We start from the raw sequence: 27642 nt of genomic DNA on the forward strand, positions 1-27642 counted from the left end.
TTATCCCCTAGGGTTGCTGAAAGTCTTGCTTCGCCTCGGTTTGCTGAAGGTCCCGCTTCGCCTGGGGTTACCGCTTCACCTCAGGTTGCTGAGGGTCCCGCTTTGCTTGGGGTTATTGAGGGTATCGTTTCATCTGGGGTCACTGAGGGCTCTGCTTCGCCTGGGATCGCTATCAGCTCTGCTTTGCCAGGGGTTGCTGCTGGCTCTGCTTTGCCTGGGGTCGTTACCGGCTCTGCTTCGCCTAGGGTCACTGCCGGCTCTGCTTTGCCTGGGGTCGCTGCCGGCTCTGCTTCGCCTAGGGTCCCTGCCGGCTCTGCTTTGCCTGGGGTCGCTGCTGGCTCTGCTTCGCCTAGGGTCACTGCTGGCTCTGTTTCACCTGAGGTCACTGCCGGCTCTGCTTTGCCTGGGGTCGCTGCTGGCTCTGCTTCGCCTAGGGTCACTGCTGGCTCTGTTTCACCTGAGGTCACTGCCGGCTCTGCTTTGCCTGGGGTCACTGCCGGCTCTGCTTCGCCTGGGGTCGCTGCCGGCTTTGTTTCACTTGGGGTCACTGCCGGCTCTGCTTTGCTTGGGGTTGCTGCCAGTCCTGCCAGGCAGCAGGAAATACGGTGGCCGGAGCCCCGCAAAGGGGAGCTGCCTGCCATGAAGAAGGTGGTGGGGGAGGTCAGGAGACCAGCTCCCCCAACTGCAATTTCGTGGCAGGAAGTACTCTGCAACCAAGTGGAAGAAGATTCTATGGTCTGATCAGACCAAAATAGAGCTTTTTGGCCTCAATGCTAAGTGCTATGTTTGGCGCAAGCCTAACACCTCACATCATCCTTAGAACACCATCCCGACCGTGAAGCATGGTGGGGTGAGGATCATGCTATGGGGATGCTTCTCTGCATCAGGGCCTGGAAAACTTGTGAAGATAGAGATCCTGTAGCCATTCGCATGGCTAAGCAAGTCCTCAAAGTTATTAAAAAGTCCTAAAGTTATAAAAAAAAGCATCAGGAGCCTCACCCTCAAATTTGCAATGCAGCTGCTGTGGGCTAGCTACAGACCAGCCATGTCTGAACCAGCATCAGGATCACTTGCTGCTGTTCTTGCTGTGCCTGAAGGGACTGCTGCAGTAGCTGTTGGCCATCCTACAGTTGGTGTTGCCCTTCTGCAAGCATTCTAACAACTGGCTCCATTTTCTTTCATTTTGTACTCTTGTTGCTTCACCAATAGGAGGCACTCAAATCCCACAACTGAGACCAAGTGTGACACAGCAACCCACTAGTCAGGGAATAAATCTGGCCTTCCTAATGAGTCAAATAACAATAGAACTCCATGTATATTCATGAAGTATTCTGTTTCATGAAGTAATAACTGTTTAATCCTTTACAGGGTCACGGTGAGCCCAAGCTTAACCCAGCAAACTTAGGGCGCAAGGCAGGATTACACCCTGGGTGGGACGCCAGTCCATCACAGGGCACCACACACACACACATACACACACTAAAACTGAGGGCAATTTAAGTGACCAATCAACCTAACCAGCATGTCTTTGGACTGTGGGAGGAAACTGGAGTACCCAGAAAAAACCCACACGAACACGAGGAGAACATGCAAACTCTACACAGACAGACAGACAGACCCCCTAGGCCAGATTAGAACCTAGGACCCTGGCACTGTGAGCGCTAACCACTACGCAGTTACAACATATGGAAAATAAAGTTTAAATCTAAATTAAACTTGTTTTTTATAGAGGAAGCACCTAGTTATAAAGATAGATTCCAAAATGAGATCCAGTGAAAAAAAAGATTATGATACAACTTTTAGATAAGGAGATTTTTACCTAAATGATGTGGTTTTACTTGGTATTTTCTACAAAAAAATATGTTTTTGAAAGTAAGATCTTTATCTAACCACACATACCACGTCACAAAGTCCAAAATAGCATGTTAACACTATAAAAATACTGTTCAACAGAGGTAACATTTAAAGGCTGAACAAAACAATTTTAATACACTATAGAGCTGAGGTGCGGATGAAGTAAGTACTTTTAACAATTGTTCAATTACTTAGGGTCTCTGTATATATGCATGATAGAACATACTTTGAAAGAATGTTACAATGTATTCCAAGCAGGTGTATGTCTTATATTCCTCTATATTACTACTGTACATATTTATATATTGGAATTTCACCACATGAGCAGAAAGAATGGGGAAGCTGGAACATACAGTGGGGAGTTGTTTTGGAAGCTTTTGATGGATTATTTGTTTGTGTTGTTTTATTAGGATAATTACACTATGTAACACAATTTTTGTTCCTGGGTAGTAAGTGTTATTTCCTAATTGCTTATGCCTCAAAAGTATAGAAAATGGCTATTATTCCCCACAAACTTTGTTTTTGTGACCAGGACAGTGATATTTCAAAATATCACTATTTCCAGTGGGAAAACGGGCAAATGTGTATCTTTTCGTTCACATAAAGTCAGAAAAAAACAACATATGAATCCAAATTAACATATATTTATACTGAAGTAACACAAAAATGACTACAAAACTGTATACTGTAAATACAGTATAATCCTAAATCTCGAAAAACTACTCACTTCTAAATCTTCTGTAGTCATTTTTGTATTACTTTAGTATAAATACATGCTAATTTGGATTCATATGTTGTTTTTATTTTTATTTTTTTTACTTTATGTGAACGAAAAGACACACATTTGCCCGTTTTCCCATTGGAAATAGTGATATTTTGAAATTACTGTCCTGGTCACAAAAGCAAAGTTTGTGGGGAATAATAGCCATTTTCTATACTTTTGATTCATAAGCAATTAGGAAATAACACTTACTATCCAGGAACCAAAAAAAAATAAATTGTTACACGGTGTTATCTATTTTATCTGTTTTACTCTATAATGTGTATTTTAACCAAGTTTGATATATGTTGAAGTGTTGAGATCACTTCTTCTGAATCATTGTGTTTGCCACTACCGGCAATGTTCAGTTTGCTTTCAACGTGGACCGGTGTCGCAGGAAAAAAGTAGACTGGGGAAAAAGTAGATCACAGAAGTGCAATAAGGTAAAAGGAAGGCGCGGCAGCTATTTGATTAGGGGACGTTAACTGCACTCAGCATTTTCTGTCTGATCATTTTATTTGCTAGATCGTATGGTAATGTGTTCACACACCTCTTTCTTGGTTTTATTTATTTATTTTCTGGCTGTAAAATATGTGTGATGCAAAGTTGTCTGTTATGTTTTTATACTCGGACTAAAGTGTTAAACGTTTGTGAACTTGTTCTGCTGGTGTGTATTTACAAATGTTATTAGTCAGATGTAGGCTGTAGTTGATGTGTGATCACAAATATTTATTTACTGTATATTATTAAAAGGCTTTACAGGTCAAAATGTTGCCAATCTTTAATCGAAATTAAAATGTTTTAGTAATATATTCTAATGACATACGATCATACAGTATTATTAGTACTGCTTATATTATTACAGCATTCTCTTATCTATCGTTATACTGTCAAATACGTCCACAAAATCCATTTAAAAGTATTTGTTTTTTGTTAATATATCAGATCTATTTATTCCCTGGGCTCGATCTACTAAATCCCTAGACATAGCACTAGTACAGGGATCTATGCGTAAACCTTAAAAACAATGCAACATCCCCTTTAAATTCTAGACTGCGATCCACTTTTTCCTGTCTACTTTTTCCCCAGGACACCTGTCTGTAATTCTTGAGAAAATGCGTAAAATGTCAGCAATTTTGTGGTTCAGACGGATAGGCGGGTAGAAAACGAGACATTTAAATGTTTCAACCAAGATTTTCATTTAACAAGACAGCGAAGATTATGGTCACTATATGCACATGTTAGATACAATAACAAACATAATTATAATGATGATGATGCTAGGGCTATTTTAACCACTCCAACTAATACTAATACACTGATGGATTTAAGGCGTTCTTTTTTAATATATGTGTTAACATGTATGTATATCTTTTATTCACCTTATATTATTATTATTATTATTATTATTATTATTATTATTATTATTATTATTATTATTATTATTATTATGTTTTGAGTCTGTCCTGTTAGTTATATTATGTAGTTATCATATTTGGGCTGTTTATTTAATTAGTTAATGTGGCCCTGTGATAGCTTGATTAATTTCCATTGTATAAAACCTGGTGTGAAAAACTGAGGGAGTTGTACTGCTGTTGTTAACAGTGTTTGAGGTTTTAAAAACTGCTTTTATGGATTAAATATGATCTTTTTAAATACACTTTTCTTTGTTTTCTGTTTAATTTAATATATGCATAGTGGCTATAAACTACAGTTTGTCTTGCTAAAATGAAAGTCAATATGTTTCTGTATATTTCAATATAATATTTCGGAATTCATTTTAGTATAAATCAGAAAGTATTTTAAAATATTTTGAAATTTAGTTCATACAGTAACAGAACTATACATAAACCTGGAGGGGATGAGCTTCCTATCCAGAATGTTTTCTGCATTTGGTTTTGTTTGTCTTAATTAGAAAATAATACAGTGTGAACCCCCATGGCAGCAGAAACCATATTCTGTTTCTTTATAGCTGCTGATTTGTTAAAAATGATCACAAAGGATCACACAACTGGTTTAATAGGTATGGTTAAATAATGAATAGTTGGTTTCAGTATCCTGGCTGACACAGAACCTAAAGTAGTAGTAATCAGGGTCTGCATGATTTTACAAATAAAGCAAATATTTAAAAGGGCAGTACAGCTTTATCATTCTCTGCCGCCATATTTATCTAATTATGTTTTTAGAGAACATAACTCAGTAGAGTGGTTTTGTTCCAGTAAATTACTATCCAGCATGCACATGGTAGATATTATTGTATAAATATTTAAGAATAATGTGCACATATTTTTACAGCTTGTGTAATACAGTTATTTATGTATGCATGTTAACTTTCATTAATTAATGCCCCCCAAAACCAATTTGTTTCTGATTGTTTTGTAGGTAATTGTTTTGTTCCTGTTAATGACTGGTTGCATCATGCAGGGGTTTAACTAAATTATATGTTTTCAAATGATAAACAAAAATGATACCCTTTTCTTTTCTTGTAGATTCAAAAATGGGAACATTGATGTTGTTTTTCCTTAGTTTGTGTGTGTTAATGTCTCTTGGATCCATTCCAGGTATGAAAGTAACTAATGTATGGGTTTTTAACCTTAGGATTTGAGCATCTGTCACCAGTAAGCAATGATTTTGGAATAGGTGTTATTAATTAGCGACATCTCTCAAACATGCTTTTTTGCCGTTCCATTATTAAGTGAAAACAGAAAGACTGACCTGGGGAGAGCAATGTCCAGTTGTTGTAGAATTGCATTTATTGCAGTATTATTATATTATATATTGAGTAATTATAAAGCATGTAGTTACTACCATGTATTACTCGTTCTAAAGTATGTATAAAGTTAATAAAGTTAGTATACAGTAAATGTATTATAAAGTGCTACCAAAAAGCCTTAGAAACTCTGCCCTCCAATTTATGTGAGTTCTGATTACACTATATAACACAATTTTTGTTCCTGGGTAGTAAGTGTTATTTCCTAATTGCTTATGCCTCAAAAGTATAGAAAATGGCTATTATTCCCCACAAACTTTGCTTTTGTGACCAGGATAGTGATATTTTGAAATTTACCTATTGGGAAAACGGGCAAATGTGTGTCTTTTCATTCACATAAAGTCAGAAAAAACAACATATGAATCCAAATTAACATGTATTTATACTAAAGTAATACAAAAATGACTACAAAAGATTTAGAAGTGAGTAATTTTTCGAGATTTGCGATTATACTGTAAATCACTTTCACGAATTAGCCCCCAAATGTAGTCTCCCATCATGTTCTCGTTATACTGTCTTTGGTAGCGGCGTTCAAAGTCCTTGCTCCTCCGAGTATGCTCCCATGTTCTCCTTGAATTTATCAAGATGAGCATCAAGGATATGGACTTTGAGGGACATCCTACAGCCCATTGTGCCGTAGTTCTTCACTAGAGTCTCAACCAGCTCCACATAGTTTTTCGGCCTTGTGATTGCCCAGGAAGCCCCAAACCACTGCGACAAAGCTGTTCCAAGCCGCTTTCTCCTTACTAGTGAGCTTCTTGGGGACTTCATTGCACTCCAGGATCTTCTTTATCTGTGGTCCGACGAAGACACCGGCTTTGACCTTTGCCTCAGACAGCTTAGGGAAGAAGTCTTGAAGGTACTTGAAGGCTGCCAACTCCTTATCTAGAGCTCTGACAAATTGTTTCATAAGGCCCAATTTGATGTGCAGTGATGGCATCAGCACCTTCCGGGGGTCCACCAGTGGCTCCCACTTGACGTTGTTCCTCCCCACAGAGAACTCGGTCCGCTGTGGCCAGTCCCGCCTGTGGTAGTGCGCCTTGGTGTCCCTGCTGTCCCAAAGGCAAAGATAGCAGGGAAACTTGGTAAAACCGCCTTGGAGACCCATCAGGAATGCTACCATTTTGAAGTCTCCTATGACCTCCCAACCATACTCATCATACTTCAAGGCGTCCAGCAAGGCCTTGATGCTGTTGTAATCCTCTTTAAGGTGCACCGTGTGAGCCAGGGGAAGAGACGGGTACTTGTTACCATTATGGAGCAGCACGGCTTTGAGGCTCCTGGATGAGCTGTCAATGAAGAGGCGCCACTCATTCTGGTTACAGGCGATTCTGATTGCCTCAAACAGACTGGTCACATTGTGGCAGAAGCAGAGCCCATCTTAACGGGTGAAGAAGCTGGAAAAAGGTTGGTGACGCTTCCTCTGATCTGCGACTTGCACACTTTCATCCAACAAGTTCCATTGCTTGAGCCTAGATGTCAAAAGCTCGGCATTGGACTTGGTGAGACCAAGATCTCTAATCAAGTCGTTGAGGTCTTTTTGGTTGGGGTAGTATGGATTTCTCTCCTCAGCTCCACCTCTGAAATTGTCATCTGGATCTACAACGTCTTCCTTGCTCTCTGACTTTCTGCTCTCTTCTAAAGACGACTGCTCTCTCTCCAGAGGAGTGGGTACGGGGAGCTCATGGCAGTGTGGCACCGGGGCGATGGATGAAGGAAGGTCCAGATACGTGATAGCAGGTGCATTCTTGCCAGTCTGACGTTTGGAAGGGTCCACCATGCAGAAGTAGCAGTTGCTTGAGTGGTCAATGGGTTCCCGCCAAATTCTTGGGATAGCGAACTTCATGGCTCTCTTTTCCCCTCTGTACCATCCTACAAAAATACATTTATTTCACCCATGACTAATGTGTAAGAGATTCTTGCAACATTTTTCATATATGATATAGTTTTTCAATAACATTGAAAATTGTAAAACATTTTAAAATTAAAAACTTTTACAATTTGAAAAATTTTAACAAATTTTATAACATAAAATTCTGAGCAACAATTGTCCATCTTACCTTCCAGAGTTTTTTTGCAGTGCTCGCAGGTGAAATGAGGTGCCCAGGGTTTGTCTTGATCCCCCACAGGCATGCCGAAATATGCCTTGTAGGCCTCACACAACTTTTTCGCTCTTGTCTTGATAAATTGGCCACAGATATAGCAAAATGTGTCTGCCGGATGCTTGCAGCCTTTTGATGCCATCTCAGAAAAATGCAGATATGTATCCACTTAGGCAGCTGGAACTAAACTGGTGGACTTAAGGGCCCTGTATTTATACTACTATTTATCTTACTGGAAATTTCTAGAAAGTTCTAGAAGTTACTCCAAGTTTACTCAGCACTGAATCTATCTGGAATGTTCTGGAAAATAGGTAAATTTCAAAATATCACTGTCCTGGTCACAAAAGCAAAGTTTGTGGGGAATAATAGCCGTTTTGTATACTTTTGAGGCATAAGCAATTAGGAAATAACACTTACTACCCAGGAACAAAAAAAAAAAAAAAAATTATAATTTGTTACACGGTGTTATAGGGAATTGTTGATATTTTTTTCTATCTCTTGCAGATGATTATGAAGAAAAAAGGGTACATGTTATTGAAAACGAAGCTGTGATTGTATCTTGTTCTGAATGTGTAGATGAGGTTGGCGTTAAATGGTATAATAATAGAACTCTTCAGGAAATAACTTCAAGGGAAGAAGAAAGAATACATTCGCACTCTACTGACCTACTGTTCTTGCCAGCCTTTATGAATGACTCTGCAGTCTACATATGTGACTGGTAAAATCATAATACTGCTATAACGTACAATAGCCAACACAATAAACACATTTGAATACCTCACCTTTGGATAATATCATCCTCAAATATCCCTCATTGTATTTATGTTTTCCTTAATGTTTATCTATATTTTAGGTTAAGCTATTTTTTTTCTGCCAGTGATTAAGGGTTGTGTCAGTTTTCTGGGTTAACTTATTTAAAGGTGCGTTTTCATGGTAAAAAAATAATGTATCCAGTTTTTTTGATGAAACATGCTTTAAAGCAACTTTCACCATGAAATGCTCAAATCCAACTCATCCAATTTCTTTGAAGAAACATCACCCAAGGTCACGTCCCAATTCGCTTCGATTGGTTTGCAGGTTGTAGTGGCATGTTCCATGTTCTTGTTTAGGGAAGTATATATATATATATATCTATATATATATATATATATATATATATATATATATATATATATATATAGGTAGTGGACAAAAAAAATGGAAACACCAATGTAAAGTCACTTAATAGGGCATTGGGCATCCATGTGCGTACCAGCCTCTGGAATTCTGTAGGGGGGATGGGACACCATTCTTCCACAAAAAAGTCAATCTGTCTCAGGCGTCGTTCCAGAATATCACATAAATGCTCGATTGGGTTCAGATCTGGTGACTGAGATGGCCATGACATATGGATAACATCAGTGTCATGCTCATCAAACCGTTGGGCGACCACACATGCTCTGTGGATGGGGGCATTGTCATCCTGGAAGACCCCCCCCCCCCCCCCCCCCGCAGGAAAGAAATGCTTCAACATGAGGTGAAAATGATCACTCAGTACCATTAAGTAGCGATTAGCATTGACCTTGAATTCTAAGAGAATGAGTGCTCTCAAACCATGCCAGGAAAATGCGCCCCACAACATTACGGAACCATCAGAACCCTTCACTGTTGGAAACAAGCACTCAGGGCTGTAGAGTAGGTTGGCGCCACACCTGCACTCGTCCAAGCAAGTTGAGCTGTCTTGGTCACTGAAGCTCCTGCCAAATGCACCCCAACAATCACCCCTCTTTCAAAGTCACGAGGTCTCCTCTTGTAGCCATACTAGCCATAATTATAGGCAACCAGGCCTGTCCAGCATTTTATACGACCCTAAGCATTCTGGGATGTTATTTGCTTAATTAATGCATGAGCCACACCTGTGTCCCTCATTTACCCAGGTGCTTTTGTCCACTACCTGTATGTGTATATATTTACAGTACCAGTCAAAAGTTTGAGTACACCTGCTTGAAACCAGGTTTTTCATGATTATCTATGCTTTTTAACTGTATAAACATCTATAAACACTTAATATTTTATTTTATGATATGTATACTTATATAAGCTGATAATCATAAGTGAATTATATTCAAAAATTTAATTTTTAAATGAAAATGTAAATCTTGTCAATTTCAATGAAATGGTCACCCAAAGCAAGGGGATTTCAGTCTGAAGCCCAAGTCAGTTAAAAGTCTGAAATGTGTATAACACGATGTTAGAACACTGGCCTAAGTATAAAAGTGTCTTTGTTAGATGTTCTCTGAGTTAACTAGAATGTTACCTAATTAACCCTTTGTCACCAATTATTGTTAACAGGTGAGTGTCCGTTACTGTAAATATAGGTAGCATAGGCACAAGTTTGTCATTCCTGAATGTAAGGAGCTGAAAATGGCAAAATACACTCAGTTAAGCAAAGAAAAAAGACAGTCTGTAATTACTTTAAGAAATGAAGGTCAATCTTTAAGACAAATCGCAAGAACTTTGCAAGTGTCTGTAACTGCTGTGGCCAAGACCATCAAACGATTTGAAGAAACTGGCACTCATGAGGACAGAACAAGGTCAGGCAGGCCAAAGGGTGACCTCAGAATCAGAACAAGTTCATTCGAGTCACAAGTCTGCGAAACCGCCGATTAACTGCCCCTGAAATACAAACTCAGCTAAATGCTACTAAAACTACAAATGTTGAATTGCTTCAAAGAAACCATTGTTAAGAGTGCAGAATAAGAGGAAGAGACTTGCCTGGGCCAAAAAACACAGAAATTGGACATTTGAGGAGTGGAAGTCGGTCTTATGGACCGATGAGTCAAAATTTGAAATATTTGGGTCCAACTGCCAAGTATTTGTAAGACGCAGAGTCCATGGCAAGCTCAACCAGCTTGTCTATCGTAGCATACTTCAGAGGCATGCCATTCCATCAGGATTACGGCTAGTTGGGCAGTCCTTCATTCTTCAGTAAGATAATGGCCCGAAACACACCTCAAAGTTGTGCAAGAACTATCTGGCGAAGAAGGAAAGTGAAGGACAACTCAATCTAATGACCTGGCCTGCCCAGCCTCAAGACCGCAATCCCATAGAACTTGCATGGGATGAACTGGACAGAAGAGTCAAAGCAAAGCTACCCACAAGAGCCCTACATCTCTGGGAATTGCTGCAGAAGAGCTGGGAAGACATGTCGGGTGATTTCCTGCTGAAACTTGTTAACCGAATGCCTTGTGTTTGTGAGGCTGTTATTAAGGCAAAGGGTGGCTATTTTGAGGAATCCAAGATTTAGAGACAATTTTCAATTTCTTGAACATTATTTTGGTACTCCTTATGTTTTGTTTTGTATATTGTAACATGTGTTTTCATTTTCAAGTATTTACAGAAACGTATAAGATGTAAAACATTGTCAATTATGAAAAAAACCTAGTTTCCAGCAAGTGTACTCAAACTTTTGACTGGCACTGTACATGTTTAAATGAATATGGTTGTCTCTATAACCATGTCAAATAGCTACTACCAGGACAAGGGGAAATCAATTACAGGAAATTAATAAGACAAACAATAAATGATACAATCTGCCCATTATATGTATGCAATTAATACAATAGGAAATATGTATAAATGCAATCAATTTCACCATTAAACTATAGACAAAAAAGGTTTGTATATAAAACTTATCAGATTCCTGGATGCTTCAGGCTCAAACAAATACAAATTTTCCATTTTCTTACAAACAAATGTTACCTAATTTAAGGAATGAAACATTTTATTACACTTTTTGCAATACATGTATTTTTTAAAATTGCACAGTTGATTAGGTGCATGACAGAACTAGCATAAAGCTATATACCATTTATAAAGCCTTTCATACAATAAAGACGTGTCATTTGGAATTGACACTGCACTGCTCATCAAATAAGCTGGACCCTGCTTTGGTCCAATTAATTTTTACCATGAAAACAGTGCTTCCAGTTAATTGAATCCAACTTGGATCCAATTTCCTTGACTGTGCAAACACAGTTCTCGGCTAGAATTAGAGTTAATGGGGGATTTGTGAAAGCATCTCTTTAGATTTGAGGTACGTGGTTGTTTTCTCAGTCTTCCTTGCTATGAGAATGAGTTTAGAAATGTATCCTAGGATTTTTATAGGTAGAGAGTAGTTAGGACTGGAACAGTTTAAAGGTTATATTGTCACATGTTTTGAATGGAATGAAGAAGGCTGTTCCTTCCAGGGACTTAGGATTCTCCAGACAAGCTCATAACTCATGAGTTAAAGTTTTGTGAATAGAGCCCTGCATCCCTAACAAACACAATGAGTAAAATTAGAAAAAACCATCAATGAGCCAACTAAGCAGCTGTCATGCAATGATGGCCCACACATCCATATCTCTAAAAATTGATTGTGTTGTGTTTCATTTAATAATTGTTTCTTTTAAACAACTTAACTTGCATATTTGCTCTTTATTTGATATTGATAAATAAGAACATCTCTTACAGAACTTCCCGTAGCTGAGAACTAATCATTTCTGCGTTTATTATGATCATAACAGATTCTGTTTTTCTTTTCAGCGTACTAAACATGAGACGTTATGCATTTATTATTCATTTCACTGTGCATGAAAGAGAGCCTTTCAATAGCGCACTTCTATACCTTCCTGTAACATGTAGAGAATCAAGTAATGTAGAAATCAGATGCCCTCATGTGGACAAGTTTAAAAGTGATAATTTTACCTGGTACAAGGTAAGTGAGGACCTTTTTTTTTACAAGACAAAAAATCACAGTTAAATTAAAAGTGCTTATGTCATGATTTTTTACATTAACATAAAAATGATTTACTATGATTTATTGGTAGCAATTGTACTCTCCCAGCATTCCTATGGGAGTGGTGTAGAAAGGGTTTGGTCGATGAAATTAATTTGCCAGAGGATAAAGGGTAAGTAGTGGGATTTACAAAAATACAGTGTTACCCCAGTGTTACTCTTTTCAAAATGTCCACTCTAGTGCACTATTGTCAAACAGGCAACACAGCAATAATGATCATTGATGTGGTATGGAACAGAAAAGCCAGAGCACTGTTTTTTTTTTTTTGTATTGCTCTTCCTGCAGTTCTCTAGGACAGATCTCAAACCTCAGTGCACTAGAGCTGCTTACTCTTTAACATCATGTAATATTGAAAGAGTACTGTAAAAATAGCAGCCATATTAGGTCAGAGGTGAATGTGAAGGTCACCAATACATTTAGCATGGGGTTTATATAACACATCAAGCAAGAAATACCTGTGATAGTTTAAGAGAAAATCAGGCTTTTACAGTGGTGGCGATAGCTTTGTAAAAGGATTAGGAAGTTATGTTTTTTGTTGTGGTTAGATGACGATATTTAGATTTGTTGGTAATGAATTATTGACATAGTACTTAATAACGCAGAATTTGAACTCCCTGTCTTGGCATGCTATTTTAACCCACATTTTCAAAATCTAGAAACATATAGTACAATAACACTATTAAAAAAATAAGTTCTATTCTCAACATTATTATTTTGTAATCATTTTAGCATTTCTTTGCTTTTTTTGTTGTTCGCCATTATAATTTGATGTCGTTTTTTATGTAGGATTTTCAGCTTTTACCAAATGAGAACAGGAAACAGTTATTCCGCAAAAATATCACACGAAAGGATGATGGAATCTACACCTGTCAATTAACGTGGACACACAAAGGAAAGCAGTTCAGTGTATCAAGAGCCAGACGCTTAAATGTTCAAGGTCTTTTCCTCTTTCTATATTTCATCTACTAATACGATATCTAGAACTGGGATACTTTTTAAATGTGACACTACATTTTAATGTTCTGTCCTTTATAAATTGCTACATAAAAAGTTAGAAAAAAGGTTGCCTTTTTAATATATAGTTTATTTCCACATTTGGTGTGCTTTGAAGTATGGTTTGGTTAATTTAGTGGCATATGTGCAACATAAAAAAAACAACAACCTTCCACTGGGCCCTTCAGTTTTAAACATGAAAACCCAACTTTTGTAAAAGACCACAATGCAGGCTGTCCACTGGTATTTTGCTCAGTGAATGTCCCCAGTAAAAGTGGATAAAATGACCCCACATTCATTACCGTGACATACAAAATGACAAACCAAATAAGAGAAATGCTTAAATAAAATAAGTAGAATTTACTGCCCAAATGCTCAAAATAAAAAGTGCATTTTGTAGTGGAAAAAGCATAGTAACATGTTAATATCCGTTCTAAATGTGTTGCCATTGCTGGTAATGCTGGTATTCTTCAAACTTTTTAACATTGATTACTTTTTAAAAAGTGTATTTTATTCTATAATAGCACCCTCTGTCACAGTAGACCCAGTTATTGAGTACCCGCGTGACAACACAGAAGAAGCTCTGTTAGGTAAGTAAATAGCTTTCCCATTTCAACTAGTGTAATCTGATCCAAACATAAATATGTAATATATTGGTGACAAAGACAGTTATGGCCAGCTGTACACGGTGTGATGAAGTGTGGGGCATTGTGGTCGAGGGCCAGTATTTTGCGCCACGAATTATACGCAGTCTATACCCGTTTTAAGGAAATGTAGGTGATTGTGTGATTCATTTAACAGCTGCCTTCAATTAAACATTTGGGAGCTTTGTAAAAAAGGGCAGGGTTAACCTGTTGGTGAAGGAGAGTTGGAGAGTGAGCTGTGAGCTGGAAACAAGAGCTGAGTCTTTTGTGCAAGGTAGGACTTAAAAGTCCTGGGGTCGGATCTTCGATGCCCTCGCTAAACATTTGCGCCTCACAAAAAAATAGTGCTTTGGCACAAAATGAGAGATATTCCAAAATGGCACAAGCAGGTGCGTGACATTGGAATATAGCAGTTTTTTTAGCAATTCGCAAATCTGTTTGTGCCTCACAAAACCGTCTGCGCATTCACTACCAATATAGCAACTGCACATAACAGCCAAGCAAGAATGCAGAATGATGGACAGTCAGCATTAGTAATGGCATTACCCCAACAAACTGCTATCATTAATTTCACCACAGTGAAACACTGTATGTTTTTGAAGTAAAATAAGTGTCTTTGGATACTGTCAGTTTTTTTTCTGAATGATTTCTTTTTTATATAAGCCATGACAAAATCTATAGCACACTCTTTGATTTGTAAATGTAATGAGTTCATTCACCTGCTAAGTAAACATCAATCAAGCATTTTTTTATATACACAATACACAGAAATGTGTTATTCATTCTACTGACCCAGTTGAACGTCAGGATTAAACCCAGTTTGTAAGGTTTTGAGTGTCGCCGAAAGAGAATTTTTTAATTAATTCTAAATATGCTCCTAAAATGTTAATTGTAGCCTACTATGATTTCTCAGTAAATGAACAGTCTGTGTACAATTAGCAACATTTAGCAGACTGGACAGCTGCATAAAAACGGACAGAAATTACAATAACAGAACTGTTTGTCCTGCCTCACTTAACTTATGATTGGATTGCTGCACCCATAATACAAAGCAACCTATGGAATAGCCAAATAAAGCAATGGGCCACAATATGGGTGTATGACGTATTTATACAATTAATTTACAGATGTGTGACAACACACAGCAAAGACAGGCAGGACAGCTTACTATTCATCCCCCTCCCTGTAATGCATACTTAATGGGCTCCATCTGTGTCTGGCTGTGGTGTGCCATACTGTCATTACCAATTATGATGACACCTAAACATTAAGCAATTGCACATGGTACCAAGGTCTCCATGTAACACTGCTATATTTATATATATATATATATTTATATATATATATATTATAATATATATATATATATATATATATATATATATATATAAATGTTGAAAATTGAAAAATAGGAAGATATTACATAGTCGGCAACCAATTTGGGGTCATACAAGTACTAATATATTTGTGCACAGTTTTTGCAAAGGCTTTGTTGGGCATACACACCGTCGTCTTATATATTATAGATTATAAAACGACGACTCGTGTGTCTAGAAAAAAACTGGTTTTCTGAATAAGGTGTCTAGAAGGGCTAGTATTCCGATAGTATCCTAATACTAAGTGGGTATTTGGTATCACGTATTCGGAATACTGGTATCCAGAATACAGACTGATTCATTCGGAATACCCTGTTTACATGGCATGGACTAGCTATTCAAATTTCCCACTAGTCCGAATACAACCGGAATCCTACCTGCATGTAAACGCAGTGACTGTTGATTAAAATAGAGCAGTGTAGCCTACTTACCAAGGAGGAATGCATTCAGGATGTGTCCAGACTAAAATGCACTGCAGAGTTTGGACTGATGCCAGATGTATGCATCGTGAGCCACCCCCCAGCCCCCCCCCCCCAAGGTACTGTGCCAGGACATTGATAATGTAACCTGTTGCATCACAGACAACCTGCATATTGAGGGAGTAGTAGCCCTTATGGTTCATAAAGGCTGTTGCTTCCACCCCTGTGGGTGCCCTGATAGCAATATGGGTGCAGTCAATGGCACCTACCACGCGAAAGCTGGTGCACGATCTCATAAAAACCCTGCATTATCTCTTCCGTGTTTGCTCTGGTACTGGGGAATTTAATATGTTCCTCAGCATGTCGCAGCAACGCAGCTCTGAACCGGTCAAGATGTCTGTTTGTAGTCAGTGCTGGAATGGTAGTGTGCGCGGAGTTAACACAGTCCTTTTAGAATCCTTATTCTGTGCATCATAAACCTGGTTTTGTGCTTGGCGCATACCTTTTAATATACCAGGATCACGCATATTGTCGGCCACTCCCCCCCATATTACGTTATGCATACATTTTATTTCTGCACAGCGCAGAATGGATAGTGACGCGCAAAAGGACGTTCGAATATGGCAACTTGGCACAATTTCGGCACAACGGCCATTTGTGATGTGCATACCCCTCTGCGCAGTGCACAAACCTTTCGAAGATCGGTCCCCTGGTGTTTTGGAGCCGGTAAGCAGCTTAGCTGCCCAGACTGTTAGTTAGGGAGAATTCCCTGCATAGTTAGTAATGGAGTTAGGTTTTTGTTTGTTTATTTTGGATGTCTTTTTTTGAAGCACTGTAAATAATAAACAAACAGGTACTGTCCTGTTTAAACTGCCTACCTGGAAGTTTGACTTTCTTTTATGCTAGAGGACATTGTAAAAGGTCTGGAAAAAGTGACAAAAGCAAATGAACAGATCGTACACATACAAATAAATATGCATCATTCTTTTACCCAAGTACCATTCATGTTTTTTAGTTTCCAATTTTGACTTGTTTATGTTTTTATCAAATCTGTGAATCTAACCAAGATTCATAGCAACGTGCCTTGCTCCTACATTTTGTAACTGCACGATCAGTTTAGGGTCAGAATTACAATTTGTTATACTTGCATGAGAGTGATATTGAATATTGAGCATACTGTATTGTCTATTCACATTGTGCATAATAGCATCGTTTAAATGCTTGTATTGTAAAACTTTTTTTGTTGTAGGTTCACTTAAAAACATCACCTGCAAAGTTTTCATTGGATTTAACATAAACAGTGAATGTCATGTGATGTGGGAAGTTAATGCCACAAGCAATGGACAAATCAACAGATATTCACAGCATGCACTAAGGTACCTACTTGTATCTTAGCAACCAACTGCTGTGAGAGAAAATGAAGGATGTTTTTACTAATTCTCACTCATTACTAGTTAAAGTTTCAATGTTTTTATAGCAATAAACAGAATGATGTTGTTTTGAAACACTGAATCATTCAGCATAAGTGATAAAACATTATTTCTCTAACATGGATAACATTTGCTAATGCCAGAAATGGGACTGACCTCATCTGTGCTGACTTTTGATACGCAAGTATTAAAGTATTGGTATATTTTTCTGCTTAGTTGTTGTCTCCAAAAGCATTTCTCAATGAAGTTTTAATCTCACCAAAGTCATTTGTATAAAACTCCTTTACTTGCCTGTCTTTAACATTTTACTTTTTAACAGCTATCATAATTGTGAATGATTGTGAAGCCTCTACACTCCAAAACTGTACCGGTATGGGTAGAGAAATGTATTTGCACTATGCTGGACCTTTTAATTTTAGCCTTTTTTTTAAAGTTTGATTTCAATGTTTTTAAAATGACAGATCATTAATCACCTTTATCACATAAAGCACAAACTGTTATGAGTACTGGTTAGTGATAGAAAAATGATTTCATTATATTTAAAACATTTTATTAGTGTACTTTCAAATAATGTTCTTTTTTGCTTTTTTGTTTTTAAAGAAGAGAAGAAAATAACAAGACTATCTGTATGTCCATCTTAACCATTTATAAAGTGTCACCTGAGGATTTTAACACACCAATTTACTGCAAAACAAATGATCTTGAGAAGTGGACAAAACGTTTTATTAAATTACAACCAATGGGTAAGAAATGTTTTTGAGTAAATAAAACATCAAAAATGTATGTATCAGCATTTGTTTAAATGTTTTGCTTTCCTAGATAAACCATTTAATATGAAAACAATCCACATGAGAGATTGGGATTTACAAATCAAACAATGCAATATTTAAATAACTTATGAGATGAAATTATATAAACAGCGACTGGCACATATTCACTCCAGGTGACAGGCAAATTCTCAGGACAGCCACATCAGTTCTGTAGAAGACACTGCCACCTACTGGGCAATTTTCACACCCGAATTCTTGCAAATACCCCCCCCCCCCCCCCCCCCCCCCCCCCCCCCGCACCCCAAAACAAACAAACAAACAACAACAACAAAAAAAACCCAGACAATTACCAAATCATTCTTAAAAGGGCTTGTCCATTTTTTGGTTTGTTTTTATATCACTCTTATTGGCCAGTCTAGCTATTCCAGAATAAGTACTGGGAAGAAAAAAACGAAATCTTGGTTGGATAGAGATCTTAATTATTATTTACTAGCACTAAAGCAGTGGTTTTCAACCTCTTTTTTTTTTTTTTTTTAACTGTACCCCTTCTGTCTGGAGACTTTACCAGAAGTACCCCTTTACAATTTTCGCTCTACTGAATGGTACCACAGTCGCAATAAAACGCAATAATCAGATTAATGAATACAAAGATGTCCTGTTTATTTAACATATACTTTGTTACAACAGGGATTGACAAACTGCAGGTTTAGAACTAAATACCTAGCAGTCACTCTTAAAAGACTTTGGATGCACAGAATAAAAGGACATATTGGAGAATCTCTTTGGAAACACATATATTCGCTTTCTATTTGGCAGAGTTATTATAAATAATCCAAAATAGTCTTTTTGTACTTTGTTGTACTTTCTGTAGACTCTTGTATTTTCTTCATTCATTTTTCTTTTGCAAGTAAGAAGTGTATACATTTTTACTTGAGAAACGTCACACAGGTTAATCTGGATGTAGTTATCAAACACCGTAAACAAATTCAAACAGCTATAGCTATTATTAAAATGCAACCGCGAATAATAAATAAAACAAAAAAAAAGAGATTTTAATTTATGTTTACCATAGCTTTTATACTTCCAAAAAATACAGAAAGACTGTGCTTTACTAATTAATATTCAATTATAGGACGAGCTGAAAACTGCAAAGTTCATGAGCAGCACAGAATGCTCTAAGACGAGCTTTCTCCAAACTCTAAATTCTCTCTCCATTGTTGTGAGAACATGATGCAGCAAGCACATTCCTCACACTATAGGATGTGTGTGACCACAATCATGTATGTGTACAACATAGAAATGACTATCAGTTCACTTAACAATGTTAGGTAACTACGGTGCCTAATTGCTAAAGCAACGTTCTGTATACTGCTTATTAATGTTTCACTATAAGTAAGACACATTTAAGAAGACATAGATGTATTTAAAATATAGGCATACCAAACTTCACCAGTGTTTTACTTCTGTCCAGGCTGCACTCCAAGCCTAGCATGCGATTGCATTATCATGTGATAACATGTTCTTTTTTGTGTGTGTGCTATCGAGTTATTCAATATTATTTCGTTTTGCACTTCTAGGCCACTGAATCCTTGTCTTCTGTCCCAAAGAATATTGCAATACAGTATCAAAACAGTATGACTGAATACATGTTTTAAACTTACATCATTAACATACAAACTTGCATTTTCAACAGCGAAGGATAACAGACTATTTGTGACAAGCTGCTTTGCTGTGCTGATCTTCTCAATAATCTCTGTGGCAATGCTGGTCACTTATTTTAAGATTGACATTGTCCTTTTCTATCGGAATACAATTAAGCCATACAGAGATCAAAATGGTAAGAAATATATTTATTTGAGCACAGGAACTTGCAACACAGTAGCAGTGAAGAAAACAATAACACACAACAGGATGTTTAAATATGAGCCAATATCTGCAGGCCTGGGCTGATTTTCTAATGTTATTTCATTTGTTTTATCTACATATTTGAGGAAAATAAAGAGGCCAAACCATTTTATTGGCTTTGGGTAGTTTGGAAATACAGGGAGGAGGGATGCAACCAAAATGTGTGTTTACACTTTAAAAAAGCACATTGATTTTCAACAATCAATTAGTAGTAGATTAACAGAATATTTCAGACTGTCTATTGCCCGTTTAAGTTGCCTATACACAATAAAGGAAAAATATATTACACAATGTGGAGTGCATATCAGTCTTTGATGTCAGGGTAGTGGGGGGAGTCCACTACCTTAAAGCTTCTTGAGCTACAGTCTAAAATGTAAATCTGGGAAAGAAAAGTACATTAAGTAACAAAACACAGAACAGACTGATTTTTTTTTTTTTGTAAAACATTTAAATCCCTAATGACAGATGCCACACAAGCCAACAAAATTGGCACAAATTTCAACTACTGCATAAACAAGTACATTAACTATAATTTGCTCCTACTCCTTTAATAAAACCTTTTACCAACTTTAAAAAGGGTCATATTGTGTTTTTTGTTTTTTAAATATATAAAAAAATAATCTTCTTAAAAAGACATACTTTCATTTCTGCTTCCTTTCAGATAAGAGATATGATGCGTATGTAATTTATCCAAATGAGAACCTTCAAGAATCTTCTCAGGAAAAGATCAGACATTTTATTTATCAGGATCTGCCAAACATCCTAGAAAGAAAGTATGCCTATAATCTTTTCATTTATGGCAGAGATGTTCTCCCTGGAGAAGGTATTGTTTGCATTTGTCTTACCGCAGTACTTCCTGAATTAAAAAAATAACCAGTTTTACTTGCATTATGAGAACAGACAAAAACAATTCACAGGTACAGGAATTTACAATTTTGAATAAAAATATTATGACTAAGATCATTGAGGTTAACCAGCCCAGTTATACCTCTGTTCTAGTAGTTCTTATTTTAATATTGGCTTGGTCAGTTAAGTGGCACAATTATCGATATCTAAATATGTTTTTTTACATTGTTCTTGTAACAATATATACTGTAAAATAAAATAAAAAATACAGTTACTTAAAGCAAAAGAAAAAAAACATATTATCTGTCCTTGTGGCAAAGTGGTTTGTAGTGCTCCGGTGTATAGGTGAGTTGAGGTGCTCCAACAAAGGACAAACACGAAGTCTACCGGTCAGGTTTCTTTTAATGCCCTTTTTAAACCGGGTTTCAAATAATAAAGCTGGCTCTACCCAGCAATGGGTATTGCCAGTGAAAACTGGACCCAAAATAATAAAGCTGGTTCTACCCAGCAATGGGTATTACCAGCTACAAAACAAAGGGGTTGCAGTCCCAAAATAATAAACACAAAAACACGTCTCCAAACTGGGTGCTCTGGTGCAGGTGCGGTGCTCTGAGTGCTGGTGCTCGTGCGCGTTCAGGTCCGGGCTTCTTGCTGCAGCTCCAGCTTCGTATCAGCCATCTGGCAAAACAAACACAATATTCCTCAATGAACCCACACTTCATTCAAGATTCCGTCCTTGTCTCCTCCCATTAACCACAACAAAGGAGCCGATTACGGCGTCACGTCCCCCTAAAGTACCCTAAGCCCCGCCCCCTCCGATAGCTAGTTCAATCACGTCTCCTCCAATTCATGACTGAAACTTACTAGGGCGATGACTCCAGGTACCGTAACGCCGCCCTCTTCCTGAATGGCCGGCTCCCGACTGTCCCCAGGATGAACTGCCCAACCATTCAGTAGGAAGCCCGCAGCTCCTGTTGTACAGTGCCCTCACTGGTCGAGAGGGAGATTTTTGATTCGGATTCATTCGCTCTCCGTCACAGTCCTCCAAATTCAGCAACTTCTATTCATACACGGATTACTCTTTCCTAAGGAATAGCTTCCATTTAAATATGTCCCTAGCCTGGTGTTATGAATCGTTAATATAACTACCTGCTTCCCTTTCTCTAAACTTAAAGCCAATAATACAGCACTGGTGTTAATAAAGAAAACCCTAGCCAAAGCTACATACATTAGTTTTTGCTTGACAAGGGAATTAAAATTACAAAGCAAATTAAACTTCTTACAGATTTTTTTCAAATAAAAATAGCACATTCCTAAACCTGTTCTATGCAGTGGAAACCCAGAACTTCATCACCGAATTTAGATAATCCTAGTCTCACAAATAAAATCTTTAAGGTGAACAAATCTCTAACCTGCAGATATGATAAGCTATAACACAGGTAAGGAGCTAAAAATGTGGAAAATATAGACGAAATAACGCATGCCTCTAATCCATATGTCATGTGGATTGAGGACTGAGGATTGAGCTAAACATGGCTCTAATGATCTTTCTTTTCTGTTGCATGAAGACACTGCAATGGTAATCGAAGAACACATAATCAACAGCAAGAGGCTCCTTATCATTTTAACTCCTGGGACTTCTTTTGGAATGAAGTCTGAAAACGCATATGATGAACAGCTCGGGTTATACCACGCTCTTGTTCATGATGAGATGAAGGTGATTCTGATTGAGATGGAGAACTTCAGCTCCTATAAGGATCTCCCCGAATCTCTCCAGCACATCATTCAAAAGAGGAAAACGCTGAAATGGAATGGAGGTCAGTCACCGAGCTCAAGGTTCTGGAAACATCTCAGATACGAGATGCCTTAAAAGAGAAATCCTACATACTTTACAGTCCAAAATGTATCAACAACCACACCGGAATTTGGAACATATATTGAATGACTATCTACAATGGCTTGCGATAGTATTGACCCCCCTTGGCATTTTTCCTATTTTGTTGCCTTACAACCTGGAATTAAAATGGATTTTTGGGGGGTTTGTATCATTTGATTTACACAACATGCCTACCACTTTGAAGATGCAAAATATTTTTTATTGTGAAACATACAAGAAATAAGACAAAAGAACAGAAAACTTGAGCGTGCATAAGAATTCACCCCCCCAAAGTCAATACTTTGTAGAGCCACCTTTTGCAGGAATTACAGCTGCAAGTCTCTTGGGGTATGTATCTATAAGCTTGGCACATCTAGCCACTGGGATTTTTGTCCATTCTTCAAGGCAAAACTGCTCCAGCTCCTTCAAGTTGGATGGGTTCTGCTGGTGTACAGCAATCTTTAAGTCATACCACAGATTCTCAATTGGATTGAGGTCTGGACTTTGACTAGGCCATTCCAAGACATTTAAATGTTTCCCGTTAAACCACTCGAGTGTTGCTTTAGCAGTATGCTTAGGTCATTGTCCTGCTGGAAGGTGAACCTCCCTCCCAGTCTCAAATCTCTGGAAGACTGAAACAGGTTTCCCTCAAGAATTTCCCTGTATTTAGCGCCATCCATCATTCCTTCAATTCTGACCAGCTTCCCAGTCCCTGCCGATGAAAAACATTCCCACAGCATGATGCTGCCACCACCACGCTTCACTGTGGGGACGGTGTTCTCAGGGTGATGAGAGGTGTTGGGTTTGCACCTTACAGAGTTTTCCTTGATGGCCAAAAATCTCAATTTTAGTCTCATCTGACCAGAGTACCTTCTTCCATATGTTTGGGGAGTCTCCCACATGCCTTTTGGAGAACACCAAACGTGTTTGCTTATTTTTTTCTTTAAGCAATGGCTTTCTTCTGGCCATCCATAAAGCCCAGCTCTGTGGAGTGTACGGCTTAAAGTGGTCCTATGGACAGATACTCCAATCTCCGCTGTGGAGCTTTGCAGCTCCTTCAGGGTTATCTTTGGTGGGCGGCCCTCTCTTGCCAGGTTTGTTGTGGTGCCATATTCTTTCCATTTTTTAATAATGGCTTTAATAGTGCTCCGTGGGATGTTCAAAGTTTCGGATATTTTTTTATAACCCAACCCTGATCTGTACTTCTCCACAACTTTGTCCTTGACCAGTTTGGAGAGCTCCTTGGTCTTCATGGTGCCGCTTGCTTGGTGGTGCCCCTTGCTTAGTGGTGTTGCAGACTCTGGGGCCTTTCAGAACAGGTGTATATATATATATATATATATATATATATATATATATATATATATATATATATATATATATATATATATATATACTGAGATCATGTGACAGATCATGTGACACTTAGATTGCACACAGGTGGACTTTATTTAACTAATTATATGACTTCTAAAGGTAATTAGTTGCACCAGATCTTATTTAGAGGCTTAATAGCAAAGGGGGTGAATACATATGCACGCACCACTTTTCTGTTATTTATTTTTTAGAATTTTTTTAAACAAGTTATTTTTTTCATTTCACTTCACCAATTTGGACTATTTTGTGTATGTCCATTACATGAAATCCAAATAAAAATCAATTTTAATTCCAGGTTGTAAGGCAGCAAAACAGGAAAAATGCCAAGGTCAATACTTTCGCAAGCCACTGTATACAGAGCAATTTTAAAGTCATTGGAGGGAGGTGGGGGATGGACTGACAAACAGTCAGGTATGCAGATACTCACATTTTCCAAATAATCCCCTTAAAGATGTTTTAAGTTGTTATGTATTAATTAAATAGAATAAAACAAGTCAATTATTCAAAACAATACAAACAACTCCACCAGTTGCCCTAGTTTACACAATTATTGAGTTCCTGTCAATAACAGTTTGCCAGTGCCATATCGAACCTGTCATTATCAAACTAAAACCACTCATGTTTTATACGTGATTATTGTAAAATTGTGTGTTATTCGGGTGGCATGAACTAGGGCTCCTCCCCTTCCTTCCTTCCTACCAATAACATCTGCTAATCTCCTATTTAAACCTCAAGCTTTCTGTCTTGAATTTTTGTTTTGCCTGGAGACTCAAGAGTATAGACTCGAGACTAATCTTTGAAAATATCAACCAGCATTTGATCAATAAAATGGGCCGCTGGTCCTCTACAGCAGTAAAGTCTTACATCTGCTGTTCATTAAAGATATATCTCAGGCCCAACTTAGCTTAGCTAGTATGCCCAGAGTGGGACCTATCGCTCCGTGGGGAGCACCAGAGGTTTCCTCCCAAAGGGGGGGGGGGGGGGGGGGGGGGGTGGGGGGGGGGGGGGGGGGGGGGGGGGGGGAACAGTAAGATTAGTCTTATAATAATAATAATAATAATAATAATAATAATAATAATAACAAATTCATAATAAATATATAATCATAATTCATATTTGTTTTGCATTGGCAGTGCAGTTGCGGGGTGACAGGGGTCTCTTTTTGGGGTAAGTGAAGCTCACTTCCCAATCTTAGAAGTCCAGCTGCTGCTGGCTTCTTACTCCACAAAGAAGATTCTCCATGAGTCAAGTGGGACCCCCAGCCAAATTTATCTATCACTGACATCTTCCCATTTCTCTCATCTAGATCCCCCTTGGGGGAAATATCGGTTGAGACCTATCAGTTCAATCTCACCTCCGTGAGGACAGATCTGCGCGTGTCAAGGGGATTCTCCTTACTGTTTAAGTTATAAGCACATATCTTCCATTAATTCCCAAGGTCCTTTACTCCACGTAGCCCTCAATCATGCCCATGAATTTGTCTTACCGTTCTTTTATCCTTTTGATTTCATTTAACTTTGCTCATTTCCATAGTTTTTCTTTTATTATAGTATTTGCATTTTCATTCATATATAGTATTTGCATTTTATGTCTAATATTGTAAGTCTGTATTACAGATCATTGATAATTGCTAATATTTTTACCTTAATGGGGGCCGCACGTGTGTGGTTTTTGCCACCTCGATGCTAGGTATTTATGCACTGTGATTCATTTGACTCGGAAGCACCGATGATAGTTTAAAGGACTGAAGCATTTGCAATTTGTTTGTCATTTAATAAAATATGTTTTTAACCTCACAATTTTGACTGTTGGACTTGTTTCCTGTTACGGAGAAGTGCAGAGAGCGAGTACCCTTCTTTGCTACCTAACCGCACGGCTCGGGTCTCTGTCCTACTTTGCTGTTTCCTCAGCTACCTAGCACACTATCGGATATTGAATTCCTGTGCCATAATTCTGATGTCGAGGAAATTACATTGATATATGCCAATAAATATTTGAAATGTGCTTATGTCTAGTTTATTCTTGCATGCCATTCATATATACATACATATGGGCACCTAACTTTATTTAAAAGTATGTGGAGAGGAATATAGAAGATTTGCTGAGTGAAGCAAACATTATTTTGCCAAGAAGCTGTGGGAATCCTAATTTGTACTGTAACAGGGTGGATCTGTGCTGACTGTCTGGCGCATTCATGGTTCTGCAGGAAGAGGGCAGCAGCTCTGTAAGATCCGCCTGTCATGGCGTTGACACGAAGAGGTTGGGAAGAGAGTGTGTTGGCTTTCCCTCTCTCTGAGTGGCTGAGAGGTGGGCCATGAGGGATTGCTCATGCTTAATTGTGCATTGGGTTGGCTTAACAGGGGATACCCCATGACGCCAGTGTAAATAAAGACCAGGAATGTACGCCTACGGTTGAAGAGAAAACGAAACAGGCAAGCACGGCTGAGAAAGACAGCCTGCCTTAAACAAATAAAATAAGAATTAAAATAAAGTATTACACACCCAAAGGGACATGTGTAGATATACGAGGAACTCTGGCACCCCAGTGTACAGAGAATAGCCAAGCGTAAGACGGAGACCTTAGCTGACCGGCATGAGCAGCACTTTTGTTTTGTAGTTCTATTACTGTGTTTTGTTTTCCCTTTTCATTTCGCCTTTGGTTTTTATTATTATTTTTGAGCACCTGTGAGTGTGCCGGTGTATACCTGTGGTGGTAACCCTGTGGTCCCGGTATACAGGCCATAGACAACAGCGCCCTCTGTAGGCTAAAATAAATTTAAAAAAAGAAAATAAATAAAACTGGGCACCTGTGCATTGTTTTCCAAATACCATCTTCTGTCTCCTGTGTCAGTGAATACCCCCACAGTACTGTTCAACCTTTTTGAGTTACTGGTTTTGTAATAGTAAACCCACAAAATTGTGCAGGTGTTTCAGCATAAAATGTAGACTATTTACATTTACTAATTGAGTATTTATTAAGTACAAACACAAGTAGCACCAAATAGCAGAACCAGTTCCTATGACATATCCACACAATGCTGTACAGTACCTATAATTCCAACATGCATCTTATTAAAGGGAAGTGCTAAATAAACACAAACAAATGTTTTTCACTTGTTGTCATCAGACATTGCTGAGCTCAGTTATCATAGTGAAACAACTACTACAAGACTTTCGGAAAGTAAATGTTCTCTATCACAGGGCAATACTTGGTGCTGATAGGTTGAAACAATAAGCACCCACCCTCACATGACATTGCTTAGTGCTTATTGGTTGAAACCAGACGTATGATAATTATCATATGTATACAATAATTTGGACCATTTACGATGTACAATAGATAATTGTGAAAGTGGCCAAAATGGGGAGGAGACAGGAGACGACAATAATTAACCATTTTCATCGCCTCAGCGATTGGCTGTTGCTCCAGCAGGTTGTCAGTGATTCGTTGGTTGTCTTTGTGTCGTCGCTTTTGGGAAATTACATGGTTAAATGTGTTTGTGAGAGTGACTGTGCTTCTAATAGCTGCCTGTGATGGTTGGACATTATTTTCTCAATGGGAGATGCAACCTTTGCTCAGAGGCTGGTTACAAAACCACAGGAAAGCAATAAACTGCTGTTGTAATATGCTGTAAAACAATAATAAATAAATAAAATGTTTTCAAACACAAAACAATACATTTAAATCATAATAATACAAC

The 27642-nt window shown here is 38.0% G+C and overlaps 1 protein-coding gene across 2 annotated transcripts; it reads left to right on the forward strand.

Annotated features, from left to right (window-relative positions):
• The first annotated feature begins 1944 nt into the window (after positions 1–1944).
• Positions 1945–25769, forward strand: LOC121320834 (interleukin-1 receptor-like 1). 2 transcript variants are annotated; one of them, XM_041259516.1, is made up of 13 exons: positions 1945–2016; positions 5104–5175; positions 7991–8204; positions 12053–12224; positions 13092–13242; positions 13823–13888; positions 16987–17113; positions 17768–17910; positions 19631–19774; positions 20504–20665; positions 22257–22505; positions 25075–25108; positions 25248–25766. In XM_041259516.1, exons 2-13 carry the CDS (start codon positions 5112–5114, stop codon positions 25351–25353), a joined length of 1632 nt encoding a protein of 543 aa, XP_041115450.1. In that variant the 5' UTR covers positions 1945–2016; positions 5104–5111; the 3' UTR covers positions 25354–25766. The 2 variants fall into 2 exon arrangements, with proteins under 2 accessions (XP_041115450.1, XP_041115451.1); XM_041259517.1 differs by lacking the exon at positions 25075–25108 and having other exon boundaries at positions 25248–25769.
• The last annotated feature ends 1873 nt before the right edge of the window (positions 25770–27642 follow it).

This window comes from Polyodon spathula, chromosome 9, assembly GCF_017654505.1.
Source record: "Polyodon spathula isolate WHYD16114869_AA chromosome 9, ASM1765450v1, whole genome shotgun sequence".
Classification (NCBI taxonomy): domain Eukaryota; kingdom Metazoa; phylum Chordata; class Actinopteri; order Acipenseriformes; family Polyodontidae; genus Polyodon; species Polyodon spathula.

Excerpts from the sequence above, each read along its gene's own strand:
- LOC121320834 (XM_041259516.1), top strand. The coding sequence starts at position 5,112 with ATGGGAACATTGATGTTGTTTTTCCTTAGTTTGTGTGTGTTAATGTCT. Across the intron at positions 8,205-12,052 it reads GCAGTCTACATATGTGACTG|CGTACTAAACATGAGACGTT; the intron begins GTAAAATCATAA and ends TTTTCTTTTCAG. Across the intron at positions 17,911-19,630 it reads TATTAAATTACAACCAATGG|CGAAGGATAACAGACTATTT; the intron begins GTAAGAAATGTT and ends CATTTTCAACAG.